Source organism: Hyperolius riggenbachi, chromosome 10, assembly GCF_040937935.1.
Source record: "Hyperolius riggenbachi isolate aHypRig1 chromosome 10, aHypRig1.pri, whole genome shotgun sequence".
In the NCBI taxonomy this organism is placed as follows: Eukaryota; Metazoa; Chordata; class Amphibia; order Anura; family Hyperoliidae; genus Hyperolius; species Hyperolius riggenbachi.
In genome coordinates, this window is record NC_090655.1 from 284890684 (window position 1) to 284913104 (window position 22421).

The 22421-nt window shown below is 45.6% G+C and overlaps 1 protein-coding gene across 1 annotated transcript in view; it reads left to right on the forward strand.

Moving 5' to 3' along the window:
- The window catches only part of LOC137537264 (zinc finger protein 850-like), an 82040-nt gene that overhangs the window by 48540 nt on the left and 11079 nt on the right, over window positions 1-22421 (forward strand). The window contains exons 9-14 of the mRNA XM_068259350.1: window positions 10596-10675; window positions 14124-14243; window positions 14363-14497; window positions 14583-14706; window positions 15537-15634; window positions 15747-16179. Coding sequence (XP_068115451.1) covers window positions 10596-10675; window positions 14124-14243; window positions 14363-14497; window positions 14583-14706; window positions 15537-15634; window positions 15747-16179 — 990 coding nt within the window. The remainder of the gene's footprint in view (window positions 1-10595; window positions 10676-14123; window positions 14244-14362; window positions 14498-14582; window positions 14707-15536; window positions 15635-15746; window positions 16180-22421) is intronic.

Sequence of the window (22421 nt, forward strand, 5' to 3'; positions counted from 1 at the left end):
TGATGGTGCCTTCACTGCGATTCACCAGGTTGGTCTTCGGCGAGAATCTGTTATGGAGGACAAGTCTGCCATCGTGACCACTGACCATGGGTTATGGGCCAGCTGATCAAATTTGGTCTGACCACAATGAAGCAATGACTTTATTATCTTTTGTGTGCCACCCCCACCCGAGACACTCATATAGCCGGCGGTCATTGCTTCATTGTGATACGCAAGCCCCTTCACCGTGGCAAGGTAATGATCATGAAGGGGGATGGGCACATGTACATGCCTTTTGTTTTTTGTTGCAGCTGCCCACAGTGCAGCCAGAAAAATTAGGCAGGCATGTACACGCACCAGAAAAATTAATATAGCAGCGGCCTTAAAAATTCAGGAATCCGCCTAGAGTCCTGGACCCTGTTGGTGGTGGCGGAGAAGGCAAGTGGCATGCAGGCAGAGATGCTGTGTGTGGGGACTAACTTAGTCTTCGGTCAGGCAGTAGCCCTCCGGGATCCATGCCTCATTCATTTTGATAAAGGTGAGGTACTGAACACTGTTGTGACTTAGGCGACTTCTCTTCTCAGTGACAATGCCTCCAGCTGCACTGAAGGTCCTTTCTGACAGGACGCTAGCGGCAGGGCAAGAGAGAAGTTGGATGGCAAATTGGGACAGCTCTGGCCACAGGTCAAGCCTGCGCACCCAGTACTTCAAGGGTTCATCATCACTGCTCGCAGGGGATCAAGTCACTGATGGTGCCTTCAGCGCGACTCACCAGGTTGGTCACCTCCTCAAACGGCTGCATGATCCTGCATGCACTTCGCATCAGTGTCCAGTTGTTGCGCCACAACATCCCCATCTTCCCAGATTGTGTCCTTCTACTGTAATTGTACAGGTACTGGGTGACGGCTTTCTCCTGGTCTAGCAGGCGAGAACATGAGCAGGGTGGAATTCTAGCGAGTCGGGCTATCGCATATCAAGCGTCTCTCCGGCAAGTTGTTTCTCCACTGAATGTCCGCAAAGCATGCCATGGCCCGTGTAAGACCGCCTGAAATGCCCACACAACTTCCTGGCCTGCTTCAGGATGTCCTCTAAGCCTGGGTACTTTGACACAAATCTTTGCACGACCAGAATCAGCACATGTGCCATGCAGGGTACATGTGTCAGCTTTCCCAAATTCAAAGCGGAAAGGAGATTGCTGCCATTGTCACACACCACGTTGCCGATCTGCAGCTGGTGCCGGGTCAGCAATTGCTCCACCTCTTTGTTAAGAGCAGCCAGGAGAGCTGGTCCAGTGTGACTTTCCACTTTCAGGCAAGACATGTCTAAAATGGCGTGACACCATCGTACCTGGCATGCAGCGTAGGCTCTGGGGAGATGGGGCTGTGTAGCTGGAGAGGAGGAGATGGCAGCACCACTAGAGTTGAACTGCCACTCAGCCGAGGAGGAGGAGGATGACCGCGAAGAGGATGTAGCAGGAGCAGAAGGAGAGGAGGTGACAGGAGGCCTGCCTGCAAGACATGGAGGTGTCACAAGTTGGTCCGCTGCACAGCCACGTACTCCCTGCTTGCCATCGGTCACCAGGTTGTCCCAATGGACTGTGTACGTAATGTATTGGCCCTGCCCGTGCTTGGCAGACCAGGCATCTGTGGTCAGGTGGACCCTTGACCCAATGCTCTTCGCAAGAGATGACACCACTTGCCTCTCAACTGCACGGTACAGTTTGGGTATGGCCTTTTGTGAAAAATAATTGCGGCCTGGTATCTTCCACTGAGGTGTCCCAATGGCCACAAATTTACGGAAAGCCTCAGAGTCCACCAGCTTGTATGGTAATAGCTAGCGAGCTAATAGTTCCGCCACGCCAGCTGTCAGATGTCGGGCAAGAGGGTGACTGGCAGAAGTTGGCTTCTTCCGCTCAAAGACTTCCTTCATGAACACCTGGCTACTGCTGTGGGCAGAGGAGCAGGAACCGCTCAAGGGCAGAGTCGGTTTGGAGGAGGGTGGCTGTGAAGGTGCAAGGGAGAAAGTGGCTGAAGAAGATGATGCACCTGAAGGAGGAAGAGGAGAAGGAGGGTGGCTTGTCTTTTGGGTGCTGCTTTTCCTCAGGTGTCCTTGCCATAGCTGTTTGTGCCTTTTCTCCAGGTGCCTTTGTAAGGCACTTGTCCCTACGTGAGTGTTGGCTTTCCACGGCTCAATTTTTGGAGGCAGAGTGAACAGATGGCTTTGCTCCGATCTGAGGTACACACGTTAAAACATTTCAAAACCGCTGAGCCCCCCTGGGGTGATGGCGCTATGGTGGCATCAGAAGCTGACGTTGAAGGGCATGTTGGCTGGCTGTCCATAACTGGCGATACATGGTGCCAGACACTGCCCCCAGCTGTTTCTGAGGACGAGCTCCCTCTGCTTCTTTCATGGACTCGTCTCCTCCTACTCCTCTCTGACTCCCCCTCTGAACTGTCCCCCTTGGTCATCTCCTCTATTGGGAACATATGTGGCATCTGTATAATCGTCATCATAATCCTCCTGGCCAGCTTCGCTTTCCTCAGACACCTCCACAACTGCACCAACATCAGGTGCTTCATCATCCCCCTCCTCACACGTTACGTCCATACTATCGCCACCTAACTCAGACGTATGAGGTGGTGTAACTTGCTTAGCGCCCTCATCTTGTTGTAGCAGTATTGGCTGTGAATCAGTGCTGTCCACACCAAATAACTCCTGCAAATTGTCAAATGCAGCGGATGTGGTGCTTGTAGTAGTGCTGGTGGCTGCGGGAAATGAGGTGTTCTGTGTTAAATAGTCAAGCACGTCCTGACAATCTTGGGAAGTGATGGCACATGCCTTCTTCTGAGCACTGTACTTTGGTCCAGGGCAGCACGAAATCACATCAACACGACCTTGCACAGACCTGCCAGGTGGCCTTCCTCTGGGTCTGCCTCTACCTCTTCCTCTACCTGGTTTGTCCATTTTGTCCATCTCAGGGGGATGCTAGGTATATGCAGTGAGGTGGGTTCACTCAACACAACAGCTAGGTATATACAGTGAGGTGGGTTCACTGAACTCTAAAGGTAGTTAGATGCAGTGAGGTGGGTTCACTGAACACAAAAGGTAGTTAGATGCAGTGAGGTGGGTTCACTGAACACAACAGCTAGGTATATGCAGTGAGGTGGGTTTACTGAACTCTAAAGGTAGTTAGATGCAGTGAGGTGGGTTCACTGAACACAAAAGGTAGTTAGATGCAGTGAGGTGGGTTCACTCAACACAACAGCTAGGTATATGCAGTGAGGTGGGTTCACTGAACACTAAAGGTAGTTAGATGCAGTGAGGTGGGTTCACTGAACACAAAAGATAGTTAGATGCAGTGAGGTGGGTTCACTCAACACAACAGCTAGGTATATGCAGTGAGGTGGGTTCACTGAACACTAAAGATAGTTAGATGCAGTGAGGTGGGTTCACTCAACACAACAGCTAGGTATATGCAGTGAGGTGGGTTTACTGAACTCTAAAGGTAGTTAGATGCAGAGAGGTGGGTTCACTGAACACAAAAGGTAGTTAGATGCAGGGAGGTGGGTTCACTCAACACAACAGCTAGGTATATGCAGTGAGGTGGGTTCACTGAACACAAAAGATAGTTAGATGCAGTGAGGTGGGTTCACTCAACACAACAGCTAGGTATATGCAGTGAGGTGGGTTCACTGAACACTAAATGTAGTTAGATGCAGTGAGGTGGGTTTACTGAACACAAAAGGTAGTTAGATGCAGTGAGGTTTGTTCACTCAATACAACAGCTAGATATATGCAGTGAGGTGGGTTCACTGAACACTAAAGGTAGTTAGATGCAGTGAGGTGGGTTCACTCAATACAACAGCTAGATATATGCAGTGAGGTGGGTTCACTGAACACTAAAGGTAGTTAGATGCAGTGAGGTGGGTTCACTCAACACAAAAGGTAGATAGATGCAGTGAGGTGGGTTCACACAACACTAAAGGTAGTTAGATGTTAGATACAGTGAGGTGGGTTCACTCAACACAAAAGGTAGTTAGATGCAGTGAGGTGGGTTCACTCAACACAAAGGTAGGTATATGCAGTGATGAGGTGGGTTAACTAAACACAACAGGTACTAGTAGGTATATGCAGTACTGGGTAGTACAATGTGCAGCTCCCTGTCACACACACAGGTAGTCACTGAATGTGCTGGGCTGCTGGCAGTGGCACACACACAGTATGAATTAGCAAGGCTGTGTATGCAACACAAGTGTCAGTGACACACAGGAAAAAAAAAAAGATCACAAGAACAGAATTAGCTCTGAAAAGAGCTGTTGAGGGATGCTATTAAAGCAATAAGATTCAGCCAGGAGCAAGCTAACAAGCCAAGAGCCTAACTAATCTTTCCCTAGGAGAAAAAAATCTGCAGCAGCTCGCCATAGTCTGTCTACTACAGGCAAACGAGTGAGTGTCATGGCCGGCGAGCCTGCCTTATATAAGGGAGGGAGTGGCTCCAGGGCTGAGTGTAGCCAGATTGGCTACAATGTGCCTGCTAACTGTAATGTAGAGGGTCAAAGTTGACCCTCATAGAGCATTATTGGGCGAATCGAACTTCCGGGAAAGTTCGCCTTCGCCGGCGAAGGCGAACCACCCGAAGTTCGCCTGGAACCGTTTGGGACATCTTTAGTTATCACTAGGGATGATCGGAAAGAGCAAATTCCGTTCTACTGGAATTCGCGGATTCCGCCAGCACTGAATTCCGTCGCTATGAAAATTCCGCCGGATTTTTGCGAAATTCCGCGGAATTCCGTATTTCCGGCGGAAAAATTAAAATAATCACAAATAGAACCTTGTTTATGCTATATGGTAGCCCATAGACCCTATTGACTGTTCCCTTAGTCCTTTTTCTCCTCCCTCCTTCCTCGTTCCCCGGGAGGAGAGTCTCGTCTTCCAGGGAATTGTAGGATTTCAAAAGCCAGCTTACATACCACCAACACTACATGCTGAAGCCAGCCTAGCATGTACCATTATGATATATCCAAGAGAAAAATGAGCTTGCTTAGGGATTTGTAGAATTTCAAAAGCCAACTCACATACATTGGCCAGGAATTGAACCCAGGCCTATTGCTTTGTAGGCTGCTATCCTAACCATTATACCACCAACACAACAAACTACAATGCTCCATGCTGAAGCCAGCCTAGCATGTACCATTGTGATATATCCAAGAGAAAAATGAGCTTGCTTAGGGAATTGTAGGATTTCAAAAGCCAGCTTACATACATTGGCTGGGAATCGAACCCAGGTCTCATGCTTGGTAGGCTGCTATCCTAACCATTATACCACCAACACTACATGATGAAACTTCTTGGAGCAGACTTACTTCCTCCCTCCAAAAGACACACATACATCCCCATAAAATCATTCAACAGCAACTGTGTGCACAGTCGTTGTGGTACACAGTCTCTGTGGCACAATTGGTTAGCACGTTTGGCTGATAACTGCAAGGTTGGTGGTCCAAGCCCACCCAGGCATGGCCTTGCCTTTTGTGTTGAACAGTTGTCCGAAGAGAACCCCAGGTAGCCATGTAGATTCATCTCTCTCTCTCTCTCGCTCTCTCTCTAGTAGGGATGGTCACCGCTTTCTGCAGAATTGTATTTTCCGCAATTTAGGCGGAAATTGGTCATTCCGTTTGGTCGGAACGGAATTGCTTTTTCAATCTCAATTCTTAAATTTCCTGTGAAATTCTGCCAGTATCCGTTGATGGTTTTAAGCTGAAAATTCAGTTCAATGGCATCAAGTCCTAGAGAGAGAGAGAGCTAATTTTTCTCTTGGGTATATCACAATGGTACATGTTAGGCTGGCTTCGGCATGTAGCATTGTAGTGTGTTGTGTTGGTGGTATAATGGTTAGGATAGCAGCCTACCAAGCACTGGACCTGGTTTCGATTCCTGGCCAATGTATATAAGCTGGCTTTTGAAATCCTACAATTCCCTAAGCAAGCTCATTTTTCTCTTGGATATATCACAATGGTACATGCTAGGCTGGCTTCAGCATGTAGCATTGTAGTGTGTTGTGTTGGTGGTATAATGGTTAGGATAGCAGCCTACAAAGCGGTAGGCCAGGGTTTGATTCCTGGCCAATGTATGCGAGTTGGCTTTTGAAATCCTACAAATCCCTAAGCAAGCTCATTTTTCTCTTGGATATATCATAATGGTACATGCTAGGCTGGCTTCAGCATGTAGTGTTGGTGGTGGTATAGTGGTGAAGAGAGCTGTCTACCAAGCACTAGACCTGGGTTCGATTCCCGGCCAATGTATGTAAGCTGGCTTTTGAAATCCTACAATTCCCTGGAAGACGAGACCCTCCTCCATGAGGGAGGAAGGAGAAAAGGAGTCTGTTGCGTAGAAAGGTTTCTTATTAGGCAGAAATTTGAATTCCGTAAAATTCCGCGGAATTTCGTAATTTTCCACGGAAATTCCGCCATAGTGATATAGCAATTCCGTTCCATCACAACGGAATGGAATCATCAAATTCCGGCCGGAATCATGGAATTTTTAATTCCGTGGAATCCAGCGACCATCCCTATCACATCTTTATTATGCAATTGTTGTGTAAAGGAATTTAAGCACAAAACTACTTCTGCCTGCTGTCTATAGGCGTTATTGCCTCCCCCACATTTCTGAGCCACCGACATCTAAATACATTTAGTACAAATTTGCTCTCACTGCAAGATCTTATTAGTCCTTTGTAGATAGATTATACACTGTAGATTTGCACTTCAGTGACATCCCTGCTGACTAGTGTGGGCTTCTGCTGCATGTAGATTTGGGCAAGACAGTTTATAAACAGAATTCTAACGTAACTGGGACTGGTGTGTAGCATTAGAGGACAACTGAAGTGAGAGGGATATGGAAGCTGTTATATTTATTTCCTTTTAAACAATAACAGTTCCCTGGCAGCCCTGCTGATCCTCTGCCTCTAATACTTTTATCCATAGACCCTGAACAAGCATGCAGCAGGTCAGGTGTTTTTGGCAATACTCTCAATTCTGACAAGACTAGCTGCATGCTTGTTTCTGGTGTGATTCATACACTACTGCAGCCAAATAGATCAGCAAGGCTTCCAGGAAATTGGTAAAGATCATAAGGAAATAAATATGTCAGCCTCCATATACTTCTCACCATGGCCGGATTTGTGGGCAGGCCAAGTAGGCTGGGGCATAGGGCGGGGCTTGTGCTAGGGCGGCCTGCAGCTGACAGCCAAATAGCTGCTTCATATCTGCCCTGTGTGCGGTGTGCAATGCTTTGATTGCGTCCTCTCCTCAGTACCGCAGCTGGTCCATCTGCCTGCCTGCATGATCAGAGTGATTAATATCTACTCGCCCTCCCTCACAGCTCCCCGCTCACTGCACTGGATGCAGAAAGCTGCAGGTCATCAACAGCGAGGCTCACAGTGATAAGAGAGAGCGGTGCCCTGTAACGAACTGCAGCTGTATAATTCAGGAAGTAATCACTCACTGCCTCCCTCATCATCACTGTGAGCCACCACGCTGCTAACCATCTTCAAGCTCTGTGTAAGCAGTGAAGTAAGTGAGGGGAACATTGTAATGGAGATGCAAGCAGGACTATCGCTGACATTGTACAGACGTGTCAGTGGTCAGGAAACACAGCACTATGATAACAGAAGCTCCCTGCACACGCAGGGGTCATTAGAAAACGGATCAAAGTAAAGAGGTCAGCACTTCTAAGTAAACAAGCATGCCTGATTTATTGCCCATTTTCAGTCACTCCGCTGTGACGGGTAAAAGGTCTGTTTTCCTGCTCCAAACTTTTACTTTCCTTCAGATCACACTTTCCCTCTCTTGTCCTCTCCCATGTATTCTCTATTTCTGTCTTTTTCCCCATCCCCTCATCCCCCATCTTGTTCCCTCTCTCTTTTCCTATTTCATATTGTGCTGTCTCTCCCTTGCTTTTCCCTCCTTCCCATCTCTATTCTTTTCCCCTCTCTCTTTCAACTTTCAACTGTTCAAACAGGAACTCACAATCTAATCCCTACCATAGTCTGTTTATCGTATTATCATTATGCATTTTTGTAGCTCCAACATCTTCTGCAGCACTTTACAGAGTACATAGTGATGTCACTGACTGTCCTCAGAGGAGCTCACAGTTTAAACGACCAGCTAACGCCCATAGGCGTCGGCAGGTCTTAAGTGGTTTACCATGGAAACGCCCGCTCGATCGAGCGGCCTTTCTATGTCAGTTCACGGAGGGTGTCTCCGTGAACAGCCGGAGAGCCGCCGATCGCGGCTCGCCGGCAAAATGTAAACATGCGGGGAAGAAATCCCCGCTGTTTACATCATACGGCACTGCTGCGCAGCAGCGCCGTAAGGCAGATCGGCGATCCCCGGCCTCTGATTGGCCGGGGATCGCCGGCATCTGATAGGCGGAATCCTATCCTTCAATGCGCAGGACGGAATTCCGTCCTGCGCATTACAGAGGGAGAGGGAGGTAAAGAGCGTGAGGGTGGAAATGGCTGCGGAGGGGGGCTTTGAGGAGCCCCCCCGCAAAACGCAGATGGCCGGCGGTGATCAGACCCCCCCCCCCCCCCCCCGGCAGGACATCCCCCTAGTGGGGAAAAAAGGGGGGAAGTCTGGTCACCCTGGCTTCAAAGTGATCTGTGCTGTGGGCTGGAGAGCCCACGCAGCACAGATCGGACCAGCATAGGCTGGTCCTTAAGTGGTTCCCTACCATAATCATAGTCTATTGTCCTGCCATACTATTATTATGAGGTTTATATAGCACTGACATCTCCTGCAGCACTTTACAGAGTACATAGTCATGTCACTGACTGTCTTCAGAGGAGCTCACACTCTAATCCCTACCATAGTCTAACGTCCTACCATATTATTATTATTATGTATTTAAATAGCACTGACATGTTCTGCAGCACTTTACGGAGTACATAATCATGTCATTGTTCTCAGAGGAGCTCACAATCTAATACATACCATAATCAGTCTAATGTCCTACCATATTATTATGTATTTATATATTGCTGACATCTTCTGAAGCACTATAGAATGTATAGTCATGTCACTGACTGGGGCGATTGTTGACTGTTGGCCTAGGGCGGTAAAAAGTACAAATCCGGCCCTGCTTCTCACTACAGTTGTCCTTAAAAAAATAGCTGGCAGTGTAGATTGTAAGCCTTTGGCAGGGCCCTCTCCCCTGTGTATTAGTGTTGTCCGGATCATGAACGATTCGGATCTTTGATCCGAATCTATTTTGTGAGTCGAATCATCCGAATCATCAAAATGAGTGATTCGGATCGAAAAAGGGGCGGGGCAAGGAGCGACACGCCCCCTCTCCGCGGGTTCTGGAAGCAGAGCAGGGATGGATCGCTGAGTTGGAGGGGAGCCAGCCTTGCAGCCACAGGTAGATGAGAGAGAGGGGACATGGATGCCACTGCCAGATATGTGTAGAGCACACATACTGGCTGCAATGTGCTGCCCATTATAGGCAGGCTGTTCGTAGTGCTGCACAGTGATCACATTGGAAACTTTTGGCTCAGCACAGCTCAGTAACTTTGCAGGCACTGTGATTGAAAGGCAATATGATCCTCCTGCTGCACTCGGCACTAAACAGCTGCACTTCACTTCTGGGAATTTGGGGAATGCTTTCTTTCACTGCGACATTTGCTTTCAAAGTACACAGATGAACATATAGGGGAAATACATGTAAAGCATATGATTGCAGCATGTGGGTATTGTGTGCAAACAAACATTTCTGCTCTCTGCTCGTCCCTCCTCCCTTCTCTGTCCACTCCCTGCCCTCTGTCCATCTTCTCCCCTTCTCTGTGTGTCCACCCCCCTCCCCTTCTCCTGTCCACAGCAGGGAAAGACCTGTCCTGCTATTCATTTCACCCCCCCCCCCCCCCCCCCCAATGCTTCGGTAGTAAAATGATCCGAGATTCGGATCAAAGATCCGGATCTCTTCAATGATCCGATTCGAATCATCCGGATCATTGAAAAGATCCGAACTTCCCATCTCTACTGTGTATCATACTTGATGGTGTGCACTTTACCCAGAATTATGAGAACTTGTTACCACTCCCACTCCAATGTATGATCTGGCATTGTATTACTATCTGCAGTGTGATGTGTATCTTATTGCTTGTTACCTGTATTGATGTATCTATGGTCTGTTACCTGTATTGTTCTGTCACCCCTGTTATCATTGTCTGTAATCCCATTTATTGTACAGCGCTGTGTAATATGTCGGCGCTATAAAAATCTAATTAATAATAATAATAGGGGTTGAGAAATGACTCTATCAAGTGCAATTCTAACAACTGACCACTAGATGGCAGCAGAGAATGAACTGTAATTACATTTGTGCTAATGTCGTCTTTTGTTGCCTTATGATCACCACCTAATTGGGTTCTGACTATTTTCCTGTGTACAGAGGTATAAATCTCCTATACATCTGATAACTGCCCACACTACATGACTACATAGTAAGGACAGACAGTACTATGTATAGATACCGCCTGCCAGTCTACAAAATGGCGACCCCAGCCTCACAAGTGCATGTATGATGTCATGATGCCACGCCCACTGGCTGCCATTTCCCAGAAGTCCCTGAGAGTGTGTGTGCTGTACACAGAGCCATGACAGATGCAGAGGTGCCCAATCCTGAGATTCCATTGTTACAGGTAAGCCTGATTCCTTTATCACCCAGCACCTTCTACCCCTGATGGGCATTATAGCACACCTGAAGTGACAGTGATATGGAGGCTGACATATTTATTTCCTTTTAAACAATGCAAGCAGTGGCATAACTACAATTTATGAGGCCCCAGCAAAACTTTAATGCCCCCCCCCCCTCCCCGCCCAATGTTCCTTGCCTCCCCTGGATGCCCTTCACAGCTTGGAGGCCCATCTCACAAAGGTCATAAAACAACTGAGGTCATCATGATCTTCACACCCATAACAAGTGTAGCCACAAACTCACCCAGTGGCGTAGCTACAGTCTTCGGGGGCCCTGATGCGGAATTTGGACCCTGCCCCCCCCCCCCCCATACCTCCAGTATAGCTAGCCAGGAATAGGTGCTCCCAGTATAGGTAGCCAGGAATAGGTGCTCCCAGTATAGGTAGCCAGGAATAGGTGCCCCCAGTATAGGTAACCAGGAATAGGGGCCCCCAGTTTTGGTAGACAGGTTTAGGATCTCCAGTATAAGTAACCTGGGAATAGGTGCTCCCAGTATAGCTAGGCAGGAATAGGTGCCTCAGTATAGATAGCCAGGAGTAGGTGCCTCAGTATAGATAGTCAGGGATAGGTGCCTCAGTATAGATAGCCTGGAATAGGTGCCTCAGTATAGGTAGCCAGGAATAGGTGCTTAAAGGAAAACTTAAGTGAACTATAAAAAATGAGATTTACTCACCTGGGGCTTCCCTCAGCCCCCAGCAGCCGATCGGTGCCCTCGCAGCCCTGCTCTGATGCTCCAGGACCCGCCGGCGAACACTTCCGGTTTGGCCGTCACCGGCCGACAGGCATGGGAACGTGAGTGATTCTTCGCATTCCCAGCCTGTATATCGCCCCCTATGCTGCTATTGCGACCAGCTGGCCGCAATAGCAGCATAGGGGGCGATATACAGGCTGGGAACGCAAAGAATCACTCGCATTCCCATGCCTGTCAGCTGGTGACGGCCAAACCGGAAGTGTTCGCCGGCGGGTCCTGGAGCGTCAGAGCGGGGCTGCGAGGGCACCGATCGGCTGCAGGGGGCTGAGGGAAGCCCCAGGTGAGTAAATCTCATTTTTTATAGTTCACTTAAGTTTTCCTTTAAGTATAGATAGCAAGGAATAGGTGCCTCAGTATAGATAGTCAGAGATAGATGCCTCAGTATAGATAGCCAGGAATGGATGCCTCAGTATAGATAGCGAGGGATAGGTGCCTCAGTATAGATAGTCAGGGATAGATGCCTCAGTATAGATAGCCAGGAATAGGTGCCTCAGTATAGATAGCCAGGAATAGGTGCCTCAGTATAGATAGCTAGGGATAGGTGTCTCAGTATAAATAGCCAGGGATGGGTGCCTCAGTATAGATAGCCAGGGATAGATGCCTCAGTATAGATAGCCAGGGATAGATGCCTCAGTATAGATAGCCAGGGATAGATGCCTCAGTATAGATAGGCAGGGATAGGTGCCTCAGTATAGATAGCCAGGGATGGGTGTCTCAGTATAGATAGCCAGGAATGGGTGCCTCAGTATAGATAGAACAAATTGTAAAGTTCAAAACACTCAAACCCTCTACTAGTTCAACCAATGGGTGCAGGATCTGGGAAGCCAAGCCAGTCCACAGATATGTACAGAAGGATCCGCAAACCAAGCAGTGGTAGAAAAACGCTGGTATTCTTTATTCAGGAATTCCACATGGCAAATGCAATAAAATCACAAGGTTCAACTAACGCGTGTCGGGCTTACAATCTGCCCTTAGTCATAGTTAAAAGTCAACCTGCAAGGGGAGGGCTTTATGTAGGTGGGAGGAGAAAAAACTCCACCCTATACCTCAACCAGCCATCGCCTTAAAGGGAACATTACAGGTATCCACATTATGGAAATATATCACCTTAAAGGAGACATTGCAAGTGTACACAATATATAGATGTGCTAAAAGAATTATAGTTAATAACAAACATCAGAAAAGACTAAAAAGTAATGTAAAAAGTCACCACTGGAAGGAACATTAGAGCCTTAAGATTACATATAATAGCCTATTCAACAAAGGAAAAGGGGAGAGACGAGGGGGGAGATATATGAGTCCTGTATATAGAGGGAAATAAGGGGAAAACAAACATGTAAATTCAACAGTCATAAACTAGGTTTAAATCCCAGCGTGTATTAAGACCCCTAGGAGTGCGATTGTCCATCTTATGGATCCAATAAGCTTCTCGCCTCAAGAGTCATTTGTGGGTGTCCCCACCTCTCTTAGGACTCACTATACGTTCCACCCCTTGAAAGGTAACGGAAGAAAGATTGCCCACGTGAACATTCTCAAAGTGTTTAGAGACTGCCGACTTTTTAAAAGTTTTCCAATTGGTGCCACAGTAATGATCAGCAATGCGGGCTCTCAGATTGCGAGTGGTACACCCCACATATTGTAAGCGACAAGAGGTGCAAGAAATAACATAGATAACGCACCTCGTGTTGCAATTTACATACTGTTTGATGGGGAGACTATTACCAGTCGCAAAAGAAAAAAAATAGAGAAACCCTTTTTGTGACAATGGCAGTAGTTGCACGTTGAAAACCCACACGGGTAAGATCCCACTGTAGTAAGCCAGGTGGGGGTGCGAGACGAAAGGGTAGATTGGAAACAGCTAGGAGAAAGAATAGACCCCAAGGTACGTGCCCGTCTAGCAGAGAAGAGACACCCCTGTTTCAAAATGGCTTTAAATTTAGAATCGGAATTTAGCACTGGAAGATATTTCCTCACAATATTTGTGATTTTAATAAATTCAAGGCTGTATTTTGTGACAAAGGTCACCCTATCATCCCGATCCCCACCGCGGCTCCTGATTAACAGTTCACTACGTGGTCTCCTTGTGCCTCTAAAACGTCCCCAGGCTTACTGTTTCTTAGTATATCCTCTTTGTCTCAATCTGTCCTCAACCAAGTTACATTCCTGTTCCAATTCCACAGGGCTGGAACAGTTACGAGCTGCCCGAGTAAATTCCCCTGTAGGAACAAACCGAACCAAAATTCCCCTGTAGGAACAAACCGAACCAAAATTCCCCTGTAGGAACAAAACGAAAAACCAGGTAGCGCCTAGTTTGGAGCCTATTACCTGTAATGTGGTTAATCTTTCTAATTACACCCTCTCCTTAGATCAGGTTAAGCAATGTATGACCTATTCCGATATAGTAAACTTCTCACATAATAAACTAGTTTTCCTGGTCCCTTGGAATTTACTATAAAGGGATTCTACTTTGCACATGTAGCTATAAGCCAGCTTATTATGCTTTCCTGCAATACTCTGCATGGCCCCACCACCCACAAGTGACAGCAATGGGGAGTGCTGGGGGAGGGGGATCCTGTATTGGTAGTTTCACCACTGACAGCCGTATAACCTAGATTTTCCTTCCCTTATTATCTATCCAAAGGCAGCAGCATCCTGTACAGATCACATGACCACATCACTGAGGATGGAGGAGGACCAGAGTCACATGACTGAGAGGATATTCAACCTCACCCTGGAGATCATCTATTTGCTGACTGGAGAGGTGAGGAGGATTCTGGGAGGTCACATGACATATCTTTATTAATAAAACACACCTAACTGGAGAGGTGAAAGTGAATTCTTGGACAGTCATGCAACGTTAATGCTCCTCTTTCCATACAGAGTTTTCCTCTAGTGAAGTCTGGTGATCATGTGACCATCACGGTGCCCCCACCTCACTTCCTGATATCTGCGGGACATAACAAGCAGAAGATTCTGGAAATCACCAGGAAGATGATGCAGCTGCTGACGGGAGAGGTGAGCTGCACTGGGAATTATGGGACATTATCCAGTGAGAGCAAAGGGTGTGTCTGGGCTTTAACTGTATCATTGTGTATGTCAGGTTCCTATGAGATGTCGGGATGTCACCGTCAGTTTGTCCATGGAGGAGGGGCAGTATATAGAAGGACACCAGGACCTCTACAAGGACGCCAGGATGGAGAATCAGCCGCCCCTCACATCACCGGGTAAGAGGAGATTCTTTATTACTTGTTATGGAGAAAGCAGTGCTTGGGGTCCTCCTAGATCCCCCTCATCAGATAAACACAAACAGACAATTACCTCAATTCACTAAGGGCTGATTGGCGCAAATAAAAAAAAAAGTGTTTGGTAAAATACTGAATTCTGTATTTAAGACTTTTCTTTCCCAAGTGCAGTAAGATTGTCACACATGCTGTAATAGGTAATTTACTGAGAAATGTTGTTTCAGTTCAGTAAGACCTGCTTGGTGATGCAGAAGTCTCACAGCTGTGGAGGAGGTCTCTGCAGCAAGCTGAGGTTCTCTCCTACAAGTATCTGCATAACCCATTCCTGTGTGACAGCTTACTAGAGAGTAAAGGGCTTCCTGCATCCCTTTAGATGTGTATGCATGCCACTAAAGGACCTCTTCTGTGTACCAGTATATAGATCTACATGTCTAAAGGGATACAGGGCAGCCTCTGTAAATGTCTTCTGCTGTTGTATTTTGTTTATCTTTCTGATGTCCTGCCCGATAGTGTATCTGATCAAATGAGGTGAGTAGCAGGACCAGGTGGCTCTTCCTATTGGCTTTCTCCCTTGTCTGTCAATTTTACCACATGCTGATTTCTAGTTATCGACGGTTCCAGCCAGATCTTAAAAATACCCAACACTTTATTTGGTTTACCAAATGCTGTTATCGTAGGGAATTGACATTTTGTATGTATTTACTGCACAAGCCGGTAATTTACCTTACTAGTCTGTAATTTTTACTTTCCAATGTGGTAACGCTTAGTTAATTGAGCCCATAGTATTCAGTCATTGTGTGGGTTTCCTACAGATGTATGCAGTAACAGAAATCCACCAAAAAGATATACAGGTCCTCTTTATAAACGTGGTTGTCTACAGGAAGATCCCACCACCCCTCACCCTTATCAGGTAGGTGGAATTGAATGTCATTAGAGACCACAAACTATGTGACATGGTTTCCTGTTGTCTATGCTGTTATCTGTGTTTACATTATAAAGTGCTTCTTATTCTGTGCACTTAGGGTGGAGAACTGATACATGAAAGTGCTGTGGTTAAAGAGGAAGAAGGAGTGACATATGTGAGGAGTGATCAGCAGTCTATGGAGGAGGGTGACATGATGGGGACTAGTAAAGAGGAAGAAGAGACATATGTGAGGAGTGATCTGCAGTCTATGGAGGAGGGTGTCATGATGGGGACATTTAAAGAGGAAGAAGAGACATATGTGAGGAGTGATCAGCAGTCTATGGAGGAGGGTGGCATGATGGGGACAAGTAAAGAGGAAGAAGAGACATATGTGAGGTGTGATCTGCAGTCTGTGGAGACAGGTGACATGATGAGGATAATTAAACAGGAAGAAGAGGAGACATATGTGAGGAGTGATCAGCAGTCTATGGAGGAGGGGAACCTGATGGGGACATCTAAGGAGGAAGACTTTATTACAAGGATGAGGATTGGTGAGTGATGAACATTAGATAATGAAAAGCCTTATTAAACTGAGTAACAAATATATCCCTGCTGGGCACATTATAATCATCTTCCTCTCAGTATGTGTGGTAACATCAGCACAATTACATGAATCTACCCCTTTGATACAATGTAAAGCAGTCAGTGTGCAGCTTGTATAATGGTGTAAATTTGCTGTCCCACCAACAAAACTCAACACACAGCCATTAATGTCTAATCCGCTGGCAACAAAAGTGAGGACACCCCTAAGTGACAAATGTCAAAATTCTACTCAATTAGACATTTCAGGGCCCAATCCAATTCACTTATTTCCTAAGTTTTCTCCTTGGTGATATTTTCATATCTTTTCAATAAATGGCCTTTTAAGCCACCAGCAAGCAACAACAAATATGTACTTTGAATAATTTTACAGTACTTTTTCATTTGCAGAGTGTTGAGAAGTTATTTTAAACAGAACATGAAAAATGATGTCCTAGGAGAGAACTTAGCAGAGGAAGGGAATTGGTTCCGGCCCTTTCCCTCCCTGAGGTCATGTGACTGGTTAGTGTTACAAGGTCTCAGGTGTGAATGGGGAGCAGGTGTGGTACATTTGGTGTTATCGCTCTCACACTCCCTCATACTGGTCACTGGAAGCTCAGCATGGCTCCTCATGGCAGAGAACTATCTGAGGAGCTTAGAAAAGAATTGTTGCACCACGTAAAGATGGCCTGGGTTATAAGATGATTGCCAACACTCTCACACTGAGCTACAGCATGGTGGCCAAGACCATACAGAGGTTTAACAGGTCAGGTTCCACTCAGAATAGGCCTCGCCATGGGCAACCAAGGAAGCTGAGTAAACATGCTCATTGTCATAGACAGAGAGGTAGGGAGAGAGAGAGAGACACCAAGTGTGTATACACACACACTTCGCACAAACACTGCGCACAGACACAGCCACTCTCTCTCCTTCCGTTGCTGTCCTACACAGGCTTGCTGTAATTGTACTGGCAGCAGTGGGTGGGTGGAGCTACATCCTGCCTGCGTGTGCTCCTCCCCTCTCCACCTACTGCGCGTGAAAACAAGGTGATAACTTAAGGACTAAAGTGATAAGACAACACTCTCACTGTGAAAGCCTATCCCTATATATTAATAAGGAAAGCCTCTTTAGTGAAGCAGTGAAGTAGTTTACCATGTTAGCCATAAAAGCAAGAAGTTTTGAATCAGGGTGATACCATTTATAGGCTAACTTAAAAGAACAAGAGTAAGCTTCCAGCTGGGCAGCCTTCCTCAGATTTCAGTCCTGTTTGCTTACAAGATGTTGGAACAGACAGCTGTATACATGCAACATCAAAAGGAATACATAGATTTTTTTGCAAGCATAAATACATGTCATTAAGATGCCTTAAATGAAACAAAGCTTGGTGTAATTGCCTTTTTAAAACAGAAGGAAATTTGCAATAATTCAGTAATAAATGAACATTTGTTCACCCACAATGCACTACTACTAAATATGCAAATTATCCCTTTCTACATGTGGGTTTGATATGGCTGTGTAAAACTTAAAGCTATAGGCTTGCTATACACCAGCGGTTCTGGATGCTTGCTTGGCTTAACAAGGGCGAAAAGGTATCATTTGCATATTTAGTAGTAGTGCATTGTGGGTAACCACAAATGTTCATTTATTACTGAATAATTGCAAATTTCCTTCTGTTTTAAGAAGGCAAATTACACCAAGCTTTGCTTATTTAGTAGGAGGGCTTTTTGGTTCCTTTTATCCCCCCTATACATTCCTAGTAGTTTGGGTCACCCTGAGCTGCTTGGCTACTCTGTTGTACTCGACCAAGCCCTATCTCATACAGCCTTATCAATCCCTGCCATGTACTGATGAGGACCAAAAGTCCGAAACAGGCTGTCTACGTGTGGGTTTGATATGGCTGTGTAAAACTTAAAGCTATAGGCTTGCTATACACCAGCGGTTCTGGATGCTTGCTTGGCTTACCAAGGGCAAAAAGGGATAATTTGCATATTTAGTAGTAGTGCATTGTGGGTAATGTGAGGTTTATGTTAATATAAATATACCTAGCTGTAGATTCCTCCTATGGATCACAAGACAGGTTCTCTTAAGTTTGCTATAATAGGAAAATAGACAGAAATTGCTTCTCTCTCTAGCAGCAGCTCAGAGCAATAGAAACTAGATAAGGGGGTCTAATGATTTCAAAGTTTAATTTTCTCCCTTTATCATAACAGATTAGCTGACCGAAACTAGATAGTGAAGGACTTAGGACCTGTCAGACAGATATGTATATTTCTGCAGTGTTTAGCAAAATTATTAGCTGACAGTTATGGAAAATTACAAATAGACACGAATTACCTCATGTGAATAATCATTAATTGAATTGACCAAGCGCTTTTCTGTCTTTAAAAGGAATGGGAAAATAAACAGGGGTCAGAACATAATCTGAGTCCCTTAGACCGTGTTCAAAGGTGTCCGTGTGTTCTTCCTTGGGCCTACCTATTGGGAGTCCATTAGCCAACGTACCCACTGAGGTGCTTGGCCTCACCCTAAACTTATCTTGCAGGTCTGCGGACTTCACAATTTGACGCTAACGAACAGGGACCGTGCGACAATATCCACTTGGACCTCTGAGGTGTGGGATAAAGGACATCAGCTGCTGGTGTGGGGGATCCGTCAACTTGGTAAGAATCACTTGACTTAGCTCCTATATATCTGTCTCCTCTTTCTCACAGCCTCCTGAGGTCCGGGTGAGTATATTATATGCCACGTAAAAACTGAACCTTGGCTAATTGGATGTATCTGTCATGTTTGTGATGTTTGTTTCTGTGTAACTTAGCGTTATATCTGGGGTTTATTGCTTGCTATTCTGCTTATACATGCTCACATCCAAATAGTGCTGTTTTACTATTATTTACAATTGTAGTATATCTGCTGATAGTAGCCTTTAGGAATAGGTTGTAAAGTACTAATCCAGTAGTACATAGGTTGCTGATGCAAATGTAATCAATTGTATTTTCTGTCCAGTTTTTTTACATTGGTTTGTCCTGTGGCTTTTTCTACATTTAAAGGAAGTAGGGAGGTGACTTTTTGATGCAAAGTTTTAGACCAAGACAAATGTCAGTGATATAAGACTGTGTATAACCGCTGCGTAGCAGTGTCTCACTTGTCAAGTCTGCCAAAGCTTTCTGTTTCAGTTCAGTCTATACTGGTTAATAATTAACAGGCCTCTGCTGCTAGAGAGAATATATCTCTCATTAACCGGCCTGAGATTAGAGGTAAACTTACAGGTCAAAGGGCCCCTGGTTTGTAAGTTTCTCTCGCTGTGTAAAAGCTTCATTGCTAACACAGAAGTTAACTATTTGCAGACTGAACTAGCAGATATCTTGGGAACATATTACCGCATCATATCTCTTGGTCTAAATATATTTTGCAGGTAGAGGGCTAGGAACGTTGTGTTTATAGGCATTTGAGAAATTACGTTTGCTAGATAGAATAAGGGTGTCTGATAAAAAGGTGTCTAGAGGTTTTATCTCATGTATTTGTAGTAAGTGGTTGGCCAACCCGTGATACAAAGTGCACTTTTTGAAGTAGTAAGTGTGTAAGCTAAGGATGGGAAATAATGTATCTACCCCTCTTGGCGCGGATCAAGCAGGTCTTGATCCCAAACCTCCTGGTAAGACAGCAGTTGAGTGGATGACAGACACCCATGGTACGTGGGCTACAGCCCCGTTTAAAAGTATTTGTAAGAAAGAAAAAATGCCAGATGGTGGAAGATTAGATTATGAGTTTTGGAAAGATTTTATAGCCAGACATCAGAAATGGCTAGAAAAGAAACAGTTAAGTACTCAGATTAAATTGTGGATGACAGAATCTCAGAAAAAGCCAGAACAGGTTGTAGAATGTTTCTATGCTGGACAGTATAGATATGCCCCTAGGAAAAGATTGCCGGCTGGGTGGCCAGACGAAAGCATTATCGACGACGTACCTGATAACACTGGTGATAACACAGGTACTATGATGGCTTTGTTAGATTTGCTTGAAGAGAGAGGTAGTGGAAGTGCTACAGTGACATCTAGGGGAAGTGGATCGCAACTGCCTTTAGTAGAATCAGTAAAACAGCAAATAGACTTTTTATTAAGGAAACACAAACATTTGAGGGAAAGAGTTGTAGAATGGCTAGAGGAATACACAAAAATGCCAGTAGAAGGGAGAAGGTTATTAGCTAATGCACATAATGCTAGCACCAGAGGGTCTTCTGAGTACCAGAAATGGTTCTATATTCATAGAAGATTGCTAGACCAAGTATACAGGGAAAGAAAGAAGAGTGATGGGACAGAGGAAACAGATACAGAGTTTGAGGATTCTTTAAACCAAGGCCCCGCAAGCAATACAGAAAGTGCATATGTAACAAAAACAATGCTGCAGGATGTACCACCTCCATATACAACCCCTGTCACTCCCAAAATATATCCTGACCTTAAGTCAGATATCCAACCTCTCTATCCAATGAGGAGCCAGACAGTTACAGAGGGAAGTGGGGATACTGTACGGTATAAAATAGAGTGGCTTCAACCCTGGAGTCGCACAGAACAGTTATCCTTAGCCAAAGGTGTACCTTGCCCATCTGCTAACCCAGCAGGGTTTGTAAAGGCAGTAGAAACCATACAAGCTAACTATGATGCTACTTTGTTAGATCTAGAACAGATGCTGAGAGGGATGTAGCTCAGTTAAAAACTACCTATTTGAGTGGGCTTAAAAGGGATTACAGGGAGGCTTTGCTCACAAGCAGGCCTGAGGCTAAGGAATTGAAAGAAGAAGTCCTACTACCAATTATAAGAGGGTTAGATGAGAAATTTAAGAAAAAAGAAAGGGTCCCACTCACCAAAGTTATGTTAATACAGGAACTACCTGAAGGGCAAGGCAGAGGGGCCTTCAGAGGTAAGTATTCAGGAAGGGGCAGAGGTAGAGGTGGTGGTAGGGGAAGAGGTTATGTCCCCATGAGTGAGAGAGAATGCTACCGTTGCGGCAAGAAGGGTCACTTAGCTTGGGGATGCACTCAGGAGATTGCAGAAGAATCCAATGCTAAGCAGGCTGCAGTGCCCAGTTCTACAAAGGCTATGTACACACTTGATGATTCAGAATAGGAAATCGGCCAATCTGTATCCACTTACTCTTTACAGCACCCCAAAGGTTCAAATGAAGCTATTGTAAAATTGTGGCTTAAGGAAGCACCATTTTCTCGTTTTGATTGCCTGGTGGATACAGGGGCCAGTAAATCTATTTTAAAGGCATCCGAAGTACCCCCTCATTTACTCACCTCTAAAGAAAGCATTGGTATAGGGGTGGGAGGGAAGCAGATAAAATTAAAAGAAACCAAAGTTCTACCAATACGCATTGGGGATCAAATTGAAATTGTAACATCTGTACTAGTGTCTGACACGTCACCAGAAAATTTATTGGGCGCAGACATTTTGAGCAAGATTCAGGCTAGTATCGAGTACACACCAGAAGGTATCCAAATATCGTCCCCACTAGACACACATGTTTTAAACCTTATGTCTGCTTTCATTCAGTTTCCAGACACCGAACAACAAGGTGACATGCCATTGGCCCCCGAGTTGGAAGCAGTCCCCTCCCACTTGTGGGCCAAAGGGAAATTTGATGTAGGGAAACTGGATGTTCCACCTGTTACAATCAAACTGAAACCTGGTGCAGTACTGCCACGAGTTCACCAATATCCACTAAGCCCTGAACAAAAGGATGGGATCAGACCACAAATTGCTGAGTATGTCAAAGCTGGTGTTCTAGTGCAAATGTCATCTCCTTCAACAACTCCTATTTACCCTATTCTCAAAAGAAAGATAGGAAATAGTCCACCTACATATAGGTTCATACATGATCTACGGGCTGTAAACAAAATCATAGATGCAGATGTACCAATTGTTCCAAACCCATACACAATCTTGAGTCAAATACCTCCAAGCTCCACCCATTTTAGTGTCGTAGACTTAGCCAACGCCTTCTACTCCGTTAGGCTCCACCCAGAATGTTGGAAACTGTTTAGTTTCACTTTTGATGGAGCATCCTACTGTTGGACAACTTTGCCTCAAGGTGGGGTGAGTAGCCCCTCTTTGTATAATCAAGCTCTGCATCAGGTACTACAGGGGTGGAGGAGTAAGTATGACAGTACACAGCTTCTCCAGTATGCTGATGATTTACTGACTTGTTGTGACTC